Source organism: Piliocolobus tephrosceles, chromosome 19 (assembly GCF_002776525.5).
Source record: "Piliocolobus tephrosceles isolate RC106 chromosome 19, ASM277652v3, whole genome shotgun sequence".
Classification (NCBI taxonomy): Eukaryota; Metazoa; Chordata; class Mammalia; order Primates; family Cercopithecidae; genus Piliocolobus; species Piliocolobus tephrosceles.
Genome location: NC_045452.1, coordinates 12607270 through 12626740, shown reverse-complemented (window position 1 = coordinate 12626740; position 19471 = coordinate 12607270). Strand labels below are relative to the sequence as shown.

The window sequence follows — 19471 nt, the reverse complement described above, 5'->3', positions numbered from 1 at the left end:
TTCCTGCCCTGAAAGACAAATCACAAAGTCCAGGTACCAGGTCCTGCTTTCTTCAGATGTACTCTTTCTTCTCCATACACCCAAAGCACACTGCACATAAGGCCCAACTGATGCTGCTGACTGATCAAACCACCACCCTCCCTCAAACACAACACGTTTCTACAGCAAAACTGGAAACGTGACTCACAATTCCATTTGCACAAACTCCAGTTCCACTAAATCTTATTCCATCCAAAGGTATGTACAGCTGGAAGTGAGTATTTCAGAAATAGAAACCTTTCTCTTGGGGCTTCACTCAAAACCAGAACAACACATTCCAAAACACTAACCAAGTGGGAACCAAGGCTAAGAAAAAGTCCCATGGGATTTGAGGACATTAGATAGGACCCTGCTATACGGGCCTTGCAGTACATTTAGCATCCTCTGGGACCGAGGGCTCACATCTCTCTTCCTTACCCTGGATCCCCAGTGCCTGGCACAAAGCATGACATGCAGCAGGTGCTCAGGGAACACAGCTGCATAGTAAGGCGACCCCCTCATCATCTCAGATACATCCCAACACCAGAAGGGAATCACTCACATCCTTGACTACGTGGTAAAAATAGGAATTTAACAGGAGAGGTGCAGTTCCAGAGCACAGTGCCAAGAGAAACGTACAGCCTCTCCTGCCCTGTTTTTGGATGTTCATACTTTTCAATCTGTGGAGCAAACTCAGCTGGGAACAGCTGGTAAGCTACTTCAAAAACCATACTTTCTCACTTTCTTCCAGTTCCAGAATTACAGTCAAAAGACGGACAAGGAGAAGGAAAGTTTTCATCTAAGAGAAGCAGGACAGCACTGCTGGATTTTGTTTGAGCCCTGTGACAAGCTTCTAATATACCTACGATTTTAACCCATTCCCATACTGCCCAATCTGAGTGGACTCAGGTGTTCGCTTGGCCGACTTTCCAAACTGGATCACACTGGCAGCATCACCTGAAAGGGTAGACACAAGAGAAAGTGAAAAGTTTGCATTTCTTTCCCAGGGTCCTCAAAGTCAAAGGTCTGAGCCTTGTTAAATCCAAGCAGGGGTGTGTGTCTACTGAAAACCTCTCTCCAAGGAAATTCACTACCATGAAGCAAATGCAGGCACAGCTTTGCCTGGCCTGTCGGTACCTCCATCACTGTGACCTATGTTCTATTCCCAGAATGTGGTAAAACAGCTAGGGGAGGCCTCTGCAGTTCCAGCTCAAGAATGTTGTGCAAGCTGATAAATACAATGCCAAGAGACAGGTAATCTGATTGACTTAAGATTGCCTTTCAGATCCTATCTTCCATGTTAAGGCAAGACCTGGCAAATACATTAGTAGAATTAAGCCTGAGATGTTGCAACAGACTTCTTACTCCCCAGGTGGATCTTCTGGACATAACATTGGAGGCAACAGAAAAACAAGTTCACATAATAAGTATTTTGTAAAAATGGTTACATCGCCACCCCTCCGCCCCACACACAAAACAATAATCTCATCACTTACTTGGATCCATTCCTGCTCCATCATCCAAAAAGCAAAGCATAAATCCTCCTCGAAGGTCCTCTCGTCTTTCTGTAAAAGAAGCAGCTGCCATTACTGGGCCATTACCCACGAGAGGGTAGCAACATGCCTATGATCAGAAGGCATGTTGAAGATCAATGTGAAGCTTGGTCCAAAAAGGTCAGGTCAAGCTTGGTCCAAAAAGGTCAGGTCAAGCCTAAGCTTCTACACTAGTGTGAATTAAACTTCAGGGTCCTTGAGGTTGCAAATTCCCATCCAAGGTTCTCCAATGCTTTCTAGTTCATGACAAAGCTTGGGAGAATCTACGAAGGCAGGAATATCTGGTCCAGCATCTAATCACACCTGCCACCACTGAATATGCACATACCTCACACATATCTCAATTATCCTATCCTTCTGCTGGCTCCACCTGGATTACTATCACTTCTGCCCTATGCCATAGACCCCAAGCACTAAAGTACTCCAACTACTATACCCCGTACCTTATCAATACTGCTAAAACTCAACAGGATGCCTCCTTTGTGAATTAAGTCTGGGGTAGCCTTCAAAGTGATGAAACCAGACATGGTATGGGCACAGCAGTGGAAGCTGCTATCTAAAAGATGAAATACTGTGTCTATACATGACTATCCCCAGGTTGACTGGCATTCTGGGCTATCTGCATTTACTGTCATATCCCCTGCTACCTATGGTCCTTGAAAGGGCTCCCGACCCAATAGTGAGAAGGCACATGGTGCAGTGGGAGGTGCCTGGTTCCTAGCTGGACCTGCCTGATGGGAAGAAGGAATGGTCCTTTGACAGTAAGATGCACAGCAGCTGTGGCGGGGTTTCCTGGCCAACAGAAAAGGAACACAATAAACTATGGTTGCCATTCCAGGGAAAAGAACCTCTTCTCTGAGCAGTTGTCTTCTGCAGTAGCAAGTGGTAACTGAAAGTGGTCTGGGTCCAAGCATGTCATGGTCAATGGAGAAGCGATTCCCAAATATGGAAACAGACTATACTAGTTTCCAAGGTGCCTTTTGTCCCAGTGATGAGGACTAAGTGAGCAAAAGAGAAACCAGCCTTGGAATCAAGGAAGTTGGCAGACATGAAGAAGAGAAGGATGTGACACAGAGGTATAGGCAGGAGACCCACACAAGCCAAGCAAGTCAACTTCCCATATAGATGCTGTTCAGTCTACTGACTGGCACAGGGACAAAGGTAGCATTTCTAAGAGGAAAGAGGTCTGTGTAACATACGACAGGGGTAAGCCCAAGGCTGCTCTGGAGCCTGGTCCCTGATGATTTTTTAATCTCCCCCAAGCTTCAGTTCACCAATTTTGTACAACTATCTAAGCTGAGAAATGTTTTAAATGCTCTTTGTCCTTTCTTCAGGCTAAAAATTCAAGTGAGTAGGGACTGCCCCCGTTAAACAGACTATTAACGTAAATTAAAATGCTAAAATGCTATTTTTTTTTTTGAGACGGAGTCTTACTCTGTCACCCAGGCTGGAGCGCAATGGCATGATCTCAACTCACTGCAACCTCTGCCTCCCAGGTTCAAGCGATTCTCCTGCCTCAGCCTCCAGAGTAGCTTTAGCAAGGCTATAAACCACAGAGATTTTCAAGTACCACTCAGTGTTCAGGAAGCTGAACATTAATCACAAGTGCTTCTTGAAAGTACAAGGGTGAGGATCTTCCTGGAAGTACTATTGGTTAGATAAAATTTATCCTGGTGGCAGTGCCTCTAATCAGAGTCTGGAGAATCCAAATGAGATGTGGCAATCAAGAATAAGTACACTAGAAGTCCAAAAAGCTTCAAAATTTCCATCTGGAGGACGCCAAGTGTCATATGGAGACTCAAACTGGGTCAGATACAGAGAATGGTAAAAGCAGCATTCTAAATCTAGCCAAGAGCCATTTGCTGTACACTACAGTCATAAAATGTGCATGAAGACTCTGCTTTGGGATCTAGAAATTGATTCAAGCCAAGCACCTCTGAAAAGTTCCAAGGACTACTGGCATTCTTTGGACACTGCCTAAGAAGTTACTTTCTAGGCCCTTGTGTTAGGACAGAACTCTCAAGCTGCTTTAGCACACAATCATCACTTAACAGTGGGACTGGCATCCTTTTCTGGCTCAAGGACTTCATTTCAAAGGTTTTTCGTGTAGTTCAAAGGGTAAGAGATGACACTGGGGGGATCCTCCTGGCTACATAGTAACTGACAGCCTGGAAATGGCTAGTAGTGTCTAGGTCCACGGTCACATGCAATACTGCCTCAGGAACAAGAAAGACTAAGACAGCATTGACTTCTTCAACTGTAAACAGACAGTGTGGTCTCTTCACCTTGTTCTAATGCTTACGCCAATCACTTGTTTATTTAATGACTACTTAGTGATCAGCTCTTCTGTGCCTGGTTATGATTAGGACAAGGACAGTGAATCATACAGATGGGATCACTGTCTTCACAGAGCTTACAGTCTAATGGATTCTACTGCCTGCAGCAGATAAGCTAGAAAGTAAAGGAGAGGATGGTTTAAGCTGAAGGAAGCTGAGAAAAGTATTGGCTAGAGCAAAATGTAGTATGGCTAAGAATTATGCAAAGAGCTTGTGAAAATACAGATTCTGGGCTCCCCCTGGATAGTCTAGGTAGGTCTGAGGTGGGGCATTTGCATTTCTAACAAGTTCCAAGATGATAAGGACCACCCTTTGAGAAGCACTAAACTAGAGCAAGCAAGAACTTGAAGGCTTCCTTGCTCAAAACTATCTCCTCATATATTCCACTATAGAAAGAGATTCCTATCACCTGATATTTAATCAGTCAACTAAGTGATATCTGAAGCCTCCAAAGATAAAGGAGGGGGAATTCTGGATGAAGAAGAGTCTAAGCAGCTGGGGGTTGTATGTTCCCTGCCTCCCATCACACATCGTGAAAGCAAGACAGAGAAGGCAAAGCCGAATTGCCTGCTTTGCAGTTGTGCTTCATATCCTCGGAACAGCTCTGTAAGACTGTCAGAGCCAATCTGAAAGTCTGTACATCTCCCAACATGGCCAAGTCTGGCTTCTCCAAGCCAGACATTCCTCATCTAACTCCCCCTGGGAAGAATAAAGAAAGAAAGCAGGAAAAGACAAGAGATGTCAAATGGAGCTATACATCCAAAAGTCAAAGGTGATAAAATAATGGTGTCCCCAGGACAGGCTGTAATAAAATGACATCCAAGTTCTTCATCATACTCTACAATCTGTTTGAGCAGTATTAATTGCAGTTTCATTTGCTCCAATTTTCCATGTGTTAATTAATCATTGCCCTGGCATCACAAAAAGGATCTTTCTTCCAAGGAGGTGGCACTACCTACCCCAGAAGGTCAAGAAAGTCAACAAAAACAGTCTGCTTATGACAGGCATATTATGGTCTATAATAATAATAATCCAACTAATAATAATATGCTTTGGGTAAATGAACACGTCTACACTTTGAGAGGCTGGCTCCTTTTTGGCCCCTTTTAGGTTTAAAAACAGTCTTTAAAATGTGACTTTGTGGTAACTTCAAACTACATCTGATGTTTGGGAAGATTTCCAAGTCCGGTTATCAATTTAGTTCCAGAAGTGGAGATAAGAAAATACTTTCCCCCGTGAACTAACAACAAGAACTTTATAGTATTAAGATTATTGCTGGCCACGCGCATTGGCTCAGCCTGTAAGTCCAGCACTTTGTGGGGGGCCGAGGCGGTTGGATGACTTGAGCTCAGGAGTTTGAAACCAGCCGGGGCAACATGGTGAAAAAATATATATATAAAAATTAACCAGGCATGGTGGTGTGCGCCTGTAGTTCCAGCTGCTCGGGAGGCTGAGGTAGGAGGATCACTTGAGCCCGAGAGGCAGAAGTTGCAGTGAGCCTAGACAGCACACTGCATTCCAGCCTGGGTAAAAAAAAAAAAAAAAAAAAAAAAAGATTCCACTGATTTATTTCTCCTGTTGAATGTGTTAATAAGGCCCTGTCGTAGAAAAGTGTAGGGTTAAAGATCCCTCAGCCAAGAATCCCAATCTCCTGGTACTTGAAGTAAATCAAGTCTTTTTCCAAAATGCTATGGTGCTTAGTGCTTCTATCACACCATTTAATCCTTAACTGTCTTGACTGTTCCCTCAAGATCTAGTTATTGTTCTCCAATTATCTGTAGTGCACTATTGTCTCTCCAATTAAAGACTAAGTTCTTAAAGCAAAGACCCCCATCTCATCCTCTCTGGACTCTTCCCAAAGCATAACAGGAGTTGTACTGAGCACACAATAAAGACACTGGGTCCTTTTTCATTTAAATTGAGATCCAACTTCATTCTGAGTGTCAGGAACTAAATTTCCTTACTGAAATTCACCCACCAAATGTAGTAGGAGAGAGCAGAGATGATCTTTTTTTAAAAAACATCTTCCAAGAAGACTTGACTGTTATGATTTGTACCTTCAGCATCACTTGAAGAGGCCCATTCTCTGCTTTATCATCTGTGCAGATTAAATGAGCCCTATTTTTCCAGCGGTAGCTGTTGCCACTCCTGGGAAAGCACACTCAGATGTAAGATACAAGCTTTAGCTTGGAAAGGCACCTCCACCTGGCCTGAGCACTTTTTTTATTTTTTTTATTTTTTTATTTTTTTTTTGAGACGGAGCTTCACTCTTGTTGCCCAGGCTGGAGAACAATGGTGCAATCATGGCAACCTCCACCTCCCGGGTTTAAGCGATTCTCCTGCCTCAGCCTCCTGAGTAGCTGGGATTACAGGCATGTACCATTATGCCTGGCTTATTTTGTATTTTTGGTAGAGATGGAGTTTTCCCCATGTTGGTCAGGCTGGTCTCAAACTCCCGACCTCAGGTGTTCTGCCCACCTCGGCTTCCCAAACTGCTGGGATTACAGGCGTTGAGCCACCACGCCCAGCCCTGGCCTGAGCATTTAGTAATCACCTTCTAACATTCTTTACCTATGTGCCCCTATTTCCTGTTACTTTCTTCTAGAAAGAAAAGAAGCCTTATTTTCACCACTTTGGCAGAGCCTTTTGAACAAAAGGCTTTCAGAATTGAAGCAGTACGGCTGACTTTTAGCTGCTCTGAGGATTTTCTTTGCTCCAAAGTATAGCAGACATGAGAAATTAATCAAATCTGGAGCAGATTCTTCATAATTATATGACATTAGTGGTTCTGAGAATTACTACTTAGTTGTGTGCTTGTTCCCATTCATCAAAAGGGTCCATGAGAGGGGTTATTTCATTCCCATATAAACATACACACTTCTCAGAACCTACTCCATGCTACTCAAAATATCACCTCACAAATTTCAGAGGATTTCAAAAAAGTCTGTCAGAAAAAAAACACATCACACAAGTCAAACTGTATTTAAAAGCTGTCTTCCAGCCAGGTGTGGGTGGCTCACGAATGTAATCCCAGGACTTTGGGAGGCCGAGGTGGACAGATCGCCTGAGGTCAGGAGTTTGAGATCAGCCTGGCCGACATGGTGAAACACTGTCTCTACTAAAAATACAAAAAATTAGCTGGGCGTGGTGGTGGGTGCCTGTAATCCCAGCTACTTGGGAGGCTAACACCAGAGAATCGCTTGAACCTGGGAGATGGAGGTTGCAGTGAGCCAAGATGTGCCACCGCACTCCAGCCTGGGTGACTGGATAAGACTCCCTCTCAAAAAAAAAAAAAAAAAAAAAAAGCTGTCTTCCTCCATTCTGCTTTCAAATTTGTAGTATTCAAATGACTTAAAAAGGTGCCAGTACAAATACCAGAGAGCAAACTATTACAATTAATTAGTTAATTAATTAATTAAAAGGCCAATGACTGTTGCACATACTCTAGGAAAATGAGAAGATCTTACTACAAAACAGCAGAGCCAAATAAGCAAAATGAAATAGGATGCTGACAGGTGTAAATTCCAAGCCAGCAGCCTTCCTTCCTGACACCTCTGAGAACAACTCAGCAAACCTCAGAGCCAATCCAGTTACTGGTATTTGCTGCAACTGATACCAGCAATTCTCCAAGTTGAGACAAGTGCTCACCAAGAGTTCAAAACAAAGTGGCCTCCAACAAGATCTCTCCTTCGCTGCCGGTACCACAAAACTCATTCACCTATTAACTCCTATCAGTAAAATAACTTGGTCATTTCACTCTCTACTGTTCCACTCCATCACGTCCATAACTCTACTGGTAGCTATTTACATAGATTTGGATACCTTGTGTTAGTTTCTCGAAACTAGTATTCTTGGTTTCTATGCCTGACCAGAGCTGACCATACCTGACTACGGCTGCCCCTTTTCTACCTATGACCTGGAGTAATCATGCCATCTTCCCAGGCTCCAGAATCCAGTTATTTCCCACTCGATTCTTCTTAGGCACAGTAATAAATGCATTAAGATGAACTAGACATTAGAAGGACTAAAGCCTGACTTACCTGCATAAATATCTATTCTGGTGGCATCAGCATCTCTGCAAAGTTAAAAGAATCACGTGAATTAATATGAAATATCAACCATCAAAACGCATAGTGATTTGAGTAGGATGCAGAGTATTTCGAGTCTGTTTTCAGGAAGCCATACAGAAATTCTATACATATTTAGAATTTTTTTACTTTCATACTTGACAACACAATTTTCTTTATATACTTGTAAAACATTTCCAAAGCCCCAAATTACTGAGAATAATCACATGACATGGGGCATGGATGTTTTTTTTAATCCTGATTTTGTGGTAAAAACATCTATAGGATAATCAAGAATATTTCCCTTTATACCCTAAAAAATGATTCAAATATATGTTTTTCTCACTCATTTGACTGCAATCATAAAAAGATGTTCCAATAACTTGTCCATTTTTTCTTCTCATCAAGATTTCAAGAAAAAAGGAAAACAATAATCTCCCACAAAACCTGTGAAAAATCACATCTCATGGTATACCACCACAGTCAGCAGACCGATTCCTGAGCCCATAATCTTAACCTCCCTAACCTTAAAAGGAAGTTGGGATACCCCTGCCCCATTAGACTCCAACCATTGGCTGAAATCATAGAGATTCAGTTATCAATGAAGACTTCCATAAAGGCTCAGAAGTAATTTAGTCCAATTCTGCCAATGCAGGCAAAGAAAATGAAACCGTTTCATTGGTTTTACATGCAAAAAATCCACGCAGCTCTACATATACCTATTCTCGAATATCTAAAACATTTTCAAATATGAAAGATACTGGCAAAATGTATACACAAGTAGGAACACATACTTCTAAGAATCTCTGTTTTACCATATGATACACAAAAAAGCAGCCTGCCACCGCACATCATGGTCTCACTAAATTAACAAGTGGCAAATTCAAACATAGTTCCATTAACCTACATTTTTTAATTGAATGGAAAAATGACGAGTCAACCAGGATTGAAACAAAATGGGAGTTTTCTGGTTAAACAACTAGCACACTTCCATGAGCAGTCCAGCTAATAACAATAACAAAAGTAATTAGAATAAGTTTATTGTATAGACAGAGGTAAACAGGAAATTATCAGCAAGCACATTAACTGGAGATCTGTTTGAAAGTACTTCTGCTGTCAATTTTCATCCTCTTCTTCATTAGTCATCAAAACCTGGTCAGTAAATGATATGTCTGAATTTTACATTTGCATTCAGGAGTAAGAGTGAGACAATATTTTCCTAATTATAAACAGAATCTTGATATGGACTTGGATTTATATCAGAATTAACCCAAACTTCTATTGAGTCTTACACAGTAACATTTATATGTTTCTCTCACTAAGAACTCAGTATAAGACAGTGCTGACCAATGATTCCTTCCAAGCACAGCTATTAACAATGAAAGACACTGTGATCATTTAGTTATCTGACAAATATACAATTTGAGAAGACACAGAACTTTAGCATAGTTTTAAAGACATTAGATGGTGTACTATCCTGGTACCACAAATTAAATCAGAGCCTGCCTGTCCCATTAATATGATTCCTAAGTGTCCATCTTAATTCCCTGCATTTTACTACAATTATCTTGCTCTAATACACAAGGGAAGTGGTTTTGGAGGTGATAATTCACTATTTTTAGGCTAGAACACAAAGAACAATTAGTGAATTTAAGTAAGAAAGTAGAAGTTATCAACTAATGTGCTATTAAAAATATTTTTTTTCAGTAAGAGGCCTCTTAGGAGTTACAGAATGTCTACATGCTACAGAAATGTCTTCCTCTCAAGTCTTCAGAAAGCAAAGGTCACAGCTACCTAAAGTGTTTCCACTTCAAGCACAGATTGTATGCTTGAAGACTACATACCTTGCATTATCAACCAGTTCAGCAAGAGCACCAAACAAGAATTCATGAGTGGTTCTGAAAAGATAAATACTAAAAGTCAGCAAAAGAATTATGAGTTGAAGTTATAATTCCTAATAAAAAGCCATGGTTATAAAATATTTGTTTTTTGAAAAAATCTTAAAATCACCATTTTTGCATTGTTGATTTATACTACTCAAGGCTTTCCAGAGCTCCCAAAGTGTTACTCTTTATCAAGTCCTGTCATCTATTCAGAAATGTTTATTCTTCCTATTTTGAGTTGGGAAACCCACCCTGAAGCATCGAGAGAGTCCTATGTGTAGTAACTGCTAAACGTGTTTTTCACTATTCATATTCTGCCTAGAAAAATGCCTGTATATTTTATTTTTCATTGCCTTAACCAGTGGTCAGTTTCTGCGTATCTCAGAGCAAGAATTGTAATGATGTATCTTATGCATAAATATTGAATTTTTTGTTTTTTTCTTTGAGACAGGTTCTTGTTCTTGTCACTCAGGCTGGAGTATAGTAAGTTTTGAATAACATGGTTAACTGTGTATTTACTCAATCCAAACTTTGAGCAGCCTCTCAGAGGAGATGACCACTGGTTCCCCTCCTTGAAGGGGTTAATGTTAACAGGGGCCCTAGGTGACCACACCAAGCAAGTTCCTGTCATCCTAGAAGGAATTGTTGGAAAAGGTCTTGGATTACTTTCTTTAATGAAGAGAATGTTCTGGTTTAGTCAAAATCTGAGAAAGTCATAAAATCAGTTATTCTCTTTTCCTTCTCTTTCAAATGGGATAGTTTTGCTTATAAATTACACAAAAATGTATGAGTTTCCTTTTTTCACTTGTAGATGACACACAACTATTGGTAAAACAAAATGCTAACAATTTATAAATTGAGCATGTGCAATTTATACTGTTTAATTTGTGGTCTTTTCCACAACAGCCCTCATGAGATATCAAATTAGGATGTGTCCACATAGAACCACCTAAAAAAAAAAAAAACACTTGACTTTTGATTAGAGAAAATACAAAATTAACCCATATAATACATGACCATCAATTTTTCAAAAATATCCATGTTACTCTGACTTTTTTTGCAGAGTTTCAGCCAAAGTAAAAAGTTTAAGCCAATTTTCAGTTACAGTAAAAATTTTAAAATAGGTCGGGCGCGGTGGCTCAAGCCTGTAATCCCAGCACTTTGGGAGGCCGAGACGGGCGAATCATGAGGTCAGGAGATCGAAACCATCCTGGCTAACACGGTGAAACCCCGTCTCTACTAAAAATACAAAAAAATTAGCCGGGCGAGGTGGCGGGCGCCTGTAGTCCCAGCTACTCGGGAGGCTGAGGCAGGGGAATGGCGTGAACCCAGGAGGCGGAGCTTGCAGTGAGCTGAGATCCCGCCACTGCACTCCAGCCTGGGGGCCGAGCGAGACTCTGTCTCAAAAAAATAAAAATAAAAATAAAAAATAAAATGAAATGTATCAATATTAAATAACCAGCATCTAGGATCTCTAATCACTTACCATACTGTAAACAAAATGTAAAACATTTATTAAATATCCATAACTAAACTCTCCAGGAATATTGCTTTTTCCTCCTCAAGTAACTCCAAATTTTTCAAATGCAATTTTTTATTTTATTATTTTTTTTTTTTTGAGACAGAGTTTCGCTCTTGTCGCCCAGGCTGGAGTGCAATGGCTCGATCTTGGCTCACTGCAACCTCCACCTCCCGGGTTCAAGTGATTCTCCTGCCTTGGCCTCCAGAAGAGCTGGGATTACAGGCATGCACCACCACACCTGGCTAATTTTGTACTTTTAGTAGAGAGGGGGTTTCACTATGTTGGCCAGGCTGGTCTCAAACTCCTGACCTCAGATGATCTGCCTGCCTCAGACACCCAAAGTGCTGGGATTACAGACCTGAGCCACCGTACCCGGCCTACAAATGCAAATTTCGAATTAAGCTATCACTTCGTGGAATTATAGGAAGACCTTTCCCCCCGAAGATCAGTGAATATATATGTTGCTAATCCAAAGGCAGCACTGACAAATATGCTATAACCAAAATAAATTTTATCATCAATTCACCTAGGAAATAAGAGTTCAAATTCTTCTGGATAAAATCTAATTAATTATACTACATGGAAAAGACAGATTTCTTTTTTTGAGATGGAGTTTCGCTCTTGTTGCCCAGGCTGGAGTGCAATGGCACAATCTCTGCTCACTGCCACCTCTGCCTCGCAGGTTCAAGTGATTCTCCTGCCTCAGCCTCCTGAGTAGCTGGTATTACAAGCATGGGTCACCATGCCCAGCTAATTTTTTTGTATTTTTAGTAGAGATGGGATTTCTCCATGTTGGTCAGGCTGGTCTTGAACTCCCAACCTCGGGTGATCCACCCGCCTTGGCCTCCCAAAGTGTTGGGATTACAGCCGTGAGCCACCGCGCACGGACAGTAAAGACAGATTTCTTAAAAAAAAAAAAAAAAAAAAAAAGTGCATAAAACAGCCATATGGTTTTTTTGTTTTGTCTCACTGTGTTGTCCAGGCTGGAGTACAAGCGGTGCGATCTCGCTCACTGCAACCTCCGCCTCCAGGGTTCAAGCAATTCTTCTGCCTCAGCCTACTGAGTAGCTGGGATTACAGGCGCCTGCCACCATGCCCGGTTAATTTTTAAAATATTTTTAGTAGAGACAGGGTTTCACCAAGTTGGCCAGGCTGCTCTTGAACTCCTGACCTCAGGTGATCCACCTGCCTCAGCCTCCCAAAGTGCTGGAATTACAAGTTTGAGCCACCGTGCCCGGCCCATATGTTTAATTATTAAAAACATCTGTCTTGTGCCCCCTCAGTAAAAATTAAAAAAAAAAAATTAAAGAACAAAAAACATTTATGTATCTAGAATTATCACTTTAAATTCTTCAAATTACCAACTGAATAAACAAAAAGTATTCTATAAACTATCCCACCAAATAGGGAGAAATACGCTTAAAAATTAAGGTGACTTGCCAAAGGTAATGTTGGTTAAAAGTGAATCTAACATTTGTTCTCAAACTTTCAACCAGTCATTTTCCTATCAAACGTTGAAGTGACTTAGAAATTTACAAAGTGGGCCGGGCGCGGTGGCTCAAGCCTGTAATCCCAGCACTTTGGGAGGCCGAGACGGGCGGATCACGAGGTCAGGAGATCGAGACCATCCTGGCTAACACGGTGAAACCCCGTCTATACTAAAAAATACAAAAAACTAGCCGGGCGAGGTGGCGGGCGCCTGTAGTCCCAGCTACTCGGGAGGCTGAGGCAGGAGAATGGCATAAACCCATGTGGCGGAGCTTGCAGTGAGGTGAGATCCGGCCACTGCACTCCAGCCTGGGCGACAGAGGGAGACTCTGTCTCAAAAAAAAAAAAAAAAAAAAAAGAAACTTACAAAGTGAATTCATTTTATATACCCTAAATATTTTTAATTTTGAGGATTGTTATATAGAAATATAAAATAACCAATTTTATCCCAATACTTCTCATTTCAACATGAGTCTGTACTTTTAACGTAAATCAAGGAATCTCAAAAATACAACTACCAGAAAAACACAAGAGCACAACCATAGTAAGCATGAGACTACATCTTGCATCAGAATGTACTAACTTCAGAATAAATAATGAAGTTTCCAGTCTTTGGCAGTGAGAATGGTCAATATGAATAATCTGGAAAACTAATTCTGACACCCTCTGCCATTAGGACAAGAAAACCAAAACAGAAATCGCAACTGCTTCTTAGCAATACATATTTTCTGATAGCATCCTAAAAGAATAAGAAATTTAGAATCAAAAAGCAGATCTCAAAAGGGCAAGCACAAAGCACGTGCCACACAGTGCTCGGAAATGTGCCTTGCGTGGTGGTTCACACCTATAATCCCAGCACTTTGGGAGGCTGAGGTGGGTGGATCGCCTGAGGTCAGGAGTTTGAGACCAGCCTGGCCAACATGGTGAAACCCTGTCTCTACTAAAATTACAAAAAAATTATGTGTGGTGGCAGACACCTGTAATCCTAGTTACTTGGGAGGTTGAGGCAGGAGAATTGCTTGAATCTGGGAGGCGGAGGTTGCACGCAGTGAGCCGACATCGTGAGATCGCACCATTGTACTCCAGCCTGGACAAGAAGAGCAAAACTCCGTCTCAAAAAAAAAAAAAAGAAAAGAAAAGAAACAAAGAAATGTGCCTTGCACATTTAGAACTTTCAAAAAACTCTAAATGGGCAGGGTGCTGTGGCTCACACCTGTAATCCTGGCACTTTGCCCAGGCCAGCAGATGCCTTGAGCCCAGGAATTTGAAACCAGCCTGGGCAACATGGCGAAACCCCCATCTCTACAAAAAGTAAAATAAATTAGCCAAGTGTGGTAGTGTACACCTGTAGTTCCAGCTACTTGGAAGGCTGAGGTGGGAAGATGGCTTGAGCCTAAGAACCGAGAGTAGCAGTGAGCCAAGATTGCGCCACTGCACACCAACCTGGGTGAAAGAGCCAGACCCTGTCTCAAAAAAAAAAAAAAAAAAAAATTCTAAATGCTCTTTGCTGTTCCACACAGTCTCAATGTTGTTCCATGCATACGCATTTCAGATAAGCTAATAGTACCCTTTACAATGTAGCCAAAGGGTACTTTTGTGATGGCAGTATGTACCATAAAAGAGGGCTTTTGTGACCATTGTTGGTAAAGTCAGAGATAATACTCAGAATCTCTTCCAGACCTCCAAATGATTAAAGACAGATCTTCCAACTGCTAAAATCAAGAGTTCTAAATATTTCTTAAAATCATAAGAATCAAAATTATACCAATTGCATAAATTATTTTTTCCCAAATAACATTCCAAGAGTACACGCATTGCTAGCTAGCATTTGGGATAGAATATCAAAATTCTTTTCTTCACAGATCTAAACATCCTTTGCATGTGATCCAATAAAAGTCAACTGGAAAAAGACAAAGATTTTTTGAAAATGTGTTCACTTTCAACTGATTATGGCTTTTTTTTTGTTTTTGAGAGATGGAGTCTCGTTCTGTAGCATGATCTCAATTCGCCACAACCTCTGCCTCCTGGTTCAAGCGATTCTCCTGCCTCAGACTCCCAAGTAGCTGGGATTACAGGCAAAAGCTACCATGCCCAGCTAATTTTCTGTATCTTTAATAGCAATGGGGTTTCACCACGTTGGCCAGGCTAGTCTAGAACTCCTGGCCTCAAGTGATTCGCCTGCCTCAGCCTTCCAAAGTGCTGGGATTATAGGCATGAGCCACTGCGCCTGGCTGATCACAGCTTTTATATCACTTGTGTCACAGTATAGTTTGCAGCTTAGCATTTCCAGGGACAAATTCACGTGTAAATTAGCTTGTTATGTAAGGAAAATGGTCTCCCTATTTATATTCATCCTGAATGTAAACCAATAGATCATCCATAGACCCATCACACAGTGATAGCTTCTGCTAAGTTCCTAGACGTGCTGACAATAGTTAATTGCCTTAATTGCTAGAAAATAAAGCTAAGAAATTCTGGAGCAACCATTTTACATTTAAACGGCTTTAATATATTTAAGGTATAAGCCTACTCAACAGGCTTAAAGTAATAAGTAAGCTAAGCCTCTGAGTTGCCAGGCTCCTCTACGTTCACTTCACATACCCATAAAATTCAGAAATAGAGCCGGGTGCGGTGGCTCACAGCTGTAATCCCAGCACTTTGGGAGGCCGAGGCAGGCAGATGATGAAGTCAAGAGATCGAGACTATCCTGGCTAACACAGTGAAATCCCGTCTCTACTAAAAATACAAAAAATTAGCTGGGCCTGGTGGCACACGCCTGCAGTCCCAGCTACTTGGGAGGCTGAGGGAGGACAATCACTTGAACCTGGGAGGCAGAGGTTGCAGTGAGCTGAGATGGTGCCACTGCACTCCAGCCTGAGCGACAGAGCCAGACTCCATTAAAAAAAAAAAAAAAAAAAAAAAAACAGAAATATATGCCCAAGATGTTAAGTGACTAAATGTGCCAACAAAAATAAATAGCAGACATCTTATATCTAAGCATCCTGCTCTATCAGACCATTTAGCAGTACTGCAAACAAAATGACTTAATATACGCATCTTATGCCAAGGGAACATCACTACCCCCACTACATCTGAAGTAACAGTCACAAAACCCACCACCAAAGAGAAGTAACAGCATAAAACTCCTTTTACTTAAAAACCCTAACTTTTATCATCTCATACTAGCAACACCTGATATTAAATTAGCTCAAGACTTTCAGGTTATCATGAGAATTTATTTCCCAGGCCTGTGTTAAGCCTTACAAGGCTGATGTAACCAAGAGAATAACCATCAAAAGTTATCAAAGACCTGATACAAAAAAAAGAGAGATGTTGTCTCCAACAGATGCTCCAGAATTTACTAAGAACTGATCTGCCTAATGACTAGCACCAAACAAGTTGCCACCACACTGACCAACTTCTGGTTTATATAAACTAATATAGAGTAACACTCACCATTCACACAATGTTTACTGTGTATCACCGTTATGAGCTAAGAACTTTATAAACATCATTTTACATAATCCTCATAAAAACTGTCAGATTAGCCCCATTTTATAGATGAAGAAACTGAGATTCAAGACATTGACCTGCCCAAAGACACAGCCAGGAAACAGTCAAGTACAGGTTTGGCTGGTTTGCAAGCACATGGTCTTTTCACTGCACTACACTGATTTTCACCCTTCTCGTCTGATCACTGCTTGTAAGTCTACATTAAATGATGAGTAAGCAAAGGACCATTTATTTCCTAATTCACAATACTGTAGATGTCAGACACCATGAAATGGTCTCGTGTTCCTAAGATTTTAACAGAACAAAGGAGAAGACAGACAAATCTTCCCTTCTCTGAAAATGACTTATTGACGGCCGGGCGCGGTGGCTCAAGCCTGTAATCCCAGCACTTTGGGAGGCCGAGACGGGCGGATCACAAGGTCAGGAGATCGAGACCATCCTGGCTAACACGGTGAAACCCCGTCTCTACTAAAAAATACAAAAAAAAACTAGCCGGGCGAGGTGGTGGGCGCCTGTAGTCCCAGCTACTCGGGAGGCTGAGGCCGGAGAATGGCGTAAACCCGGGAGGCTGAGCTTGCAGTGAGCTGAGATCCGGCCACTGCACTCCAGCCCCGGCGACAGAGCCAGACTCCGTCTCACAGGAAAAAAAAAAAAAAAAAAAAAAAAGAAAATGACTTATTGAACCACTTTACACAGAGGTGGTTCATCTCTCATCTTTATGAGCTACAAGTCACATCATGTGAGAATTTTAAAATTTATTTTCTGTATAAATGAACTTCCAATCAGGTCACCACAATGTTTTAAAAATCTCCTGAAATTAGAAATAAAAAACTTAACTTGTTGGTTTAGGGTTTATACTTTCTTCTGGTAGGACTAATACATCAAAAAGTAGAACAACTTTTAAGGTCGAATTTGTGATCCAGGTAAGAAATTCCAGAGCTTCCAAAATGATACTCCAACCCTCAAATGTTCATGCAAGCAGATGGTTCCAGTTCAACATGGGTAAGTCAAAGTCCCAGAAAATTCCCCAACTTAAATGACTTAACTGGTTTCTTTCTTTTCCTTGGCACTGCCAAGTATCTATCATTAATAAACTATAAAATAGCAAAGGGGAAAAAAAGAAGGCAGAAATATCCCAGAGTCCTTAGAGGTTCATTGAGATAAACTAAAATTGAAGACTTTCAAACTGTGAAGTAAACCCTTCGCTTTACAGACAAGCAAATAGGCTCCTGAAGATAAAACTGACTAAAGTAGGCACTGCCTAATGGTTAAAAGCACCAACTACTGTGGTCAGATAAATCTTACTGACTTAAATCTTGGCACCGTTTAAGTCTGCCACTTAGCAGCTATGTAGCCATTACCATGTAATTTAATCTCTTTGAAACTCAGTTTCCTCAAATGCAAAATAGGAATAATCCTTACCCCAAAGGCTTCCTGTAAAGATTGCTTTGGACAATGTTTAAAATAGTGACTGGCATGAAGCAATTAACTGTTTTTACTATTATTATCCCATAAAGTCTTTGGTGAAGCTGGAACAAGAACTCAAATTCTGAAGTCCAGTTCATGGTCTTCCAAGATTATCATAAAATCTGTAATTCCAGACTTGCCATCATTCCAAAATTCAGAGCTGAGATAACCATTTATCAAACACAGTCATCCAGGAACATTTAAGTGTCTTTCAACTGCTTGTTCTTAATATGGCAGTTCAAATATTAAAAAGGACACTAAAAGTTTTTCCCAAGGCTATGCTAGCTGAATAATCACTAATCAGCAACCTCACCTAAGTGTGTTTCAGGGTCATCATACTTAAGTGTGAGAATTCAGCCTAGGTGACTGCTACAGGCCGGCCATGGTTGCTCACGCCTGTAATCCCAGCACTTTGGGAGGCCAAGGTAGGTGGATCACCTGAAGTCAGGAGTTTGAGACCAGCCTGGCCAAACATATAGTGAAACCCCATCTCTACTAAAAAAATACAAAAATTAGCTGGGTGTGGTGCTGCATGCCTGTAGTCCCAGCTCCTTGGGAAGTTGAGGCAGGAGAATCGTTTGAACCTGGGAGGTGAAGGTTGCAGTGAGCTGCACCACTGCACTCTAGCCTGGGCAACAGAGCAAGACTCCGTCTCTCAAAAAAATAACAAACTTCCTAAGCAAAATAAGACCAGGCTCTCACCATTTGACAATTTGCTTCACTACTTGGCAAAATTTTATTCCCTTTAAAGGAAAAATAGCAGAAATATTACAGACATTATGGTATCACAAACATGTTGTCTTTTCCATAAAAAGCTAAAAACCATTGTACTATTACTACATAACGGAAGTCTATACTCTCAACTCTGAAGGGGGTTCTTCAGAGACTGGACCATTCATGTAGCGGCTCATCTCCTCTCCAGGTACTAGAATGGTAGAACACTTACCTTCATCGCAAAAGTAACAGGTGAATGTATTAAAACACTAAAGAAGTTTTCACTCTACTGGACAACCTCCAAGAGAGTGGCCATTATGGATTAAACCTGAAACATTCCAGACCATGTTGGAGTGACGAGATTACTCCTTCATGAACTCAAGAACCATGAACACTGTATGTTTCTGTGGAAGTTTTGGGGAAAGACTATCTAAATCGAGATATAAACAAGTTGTCGTTTTCTGCTTAGCATATACAAATAATATTGGATGTAGGGAGCAATTTGCCAGGAAGATAAAGCCAACTGCTGAAAAAATAAAAATTTTCTTCTTGAAAGTTGTCATTTAAATGTCTTCTGTTTTCTTGTTAGAAAGTAAACACTTGTTATAAACCTAACTGTTTAGGACGTTATCACTACAGAGGGGAAACGGTTGATACTAAAATAGTCCAACACTTGGCGATCCAATATAGTAGTACTTGTTGGATTCCTATAAACACTTGAATGAAACAACTCAACATATTGACTTCAAATAACTAAAGTTTGCATTTAGAAAATTTTGATCCAACAAACAAAAATCAGATTCTTCTGGATTAGCAACAAGTATTTCACTGATCTCAGTTCTTCAATACAGAGCTCAAGATATCCAGTGATACATTTCACTCCAGTGGGATACATCTCAAAAAGTAAAAA

At 40.9% G+C, this 19471-nt stretch overlaps 1 protein-coding gene across 2 annotated transcripts in view; it reads right to left on the bottom strand.

Moving 5' to 3' along the window:
- The window catches only part of MORC2 (MORC family CW-type zinc finger 2), a 43582-nt gene that overhangs the window by 22646 nt on the left and 1465 nt on the right, over positions 1-19471 (bottom strand). For both annotated transcript variants that reach the window (XM_023185482.2, XM_023185483.1), the window contains exons 2-5: positions 9819-9872; positions 7948-7982; positions 1515-1583; positions 885-975 (exon numbers count right to left, since the gene is read on the bottom strand). In XM_023185482.2, the coding sequence (XP_023041250.1) occupies positions 885-975; positions 1515-1583; positions 7948-7982; positions 9819-9872 (249 nt within the window). The remainder of the gene's footprint in view (positions 1-884; positions 976-1514; positions 1584-7947; positions 7983-9818; positions 9873-19471) is intronic.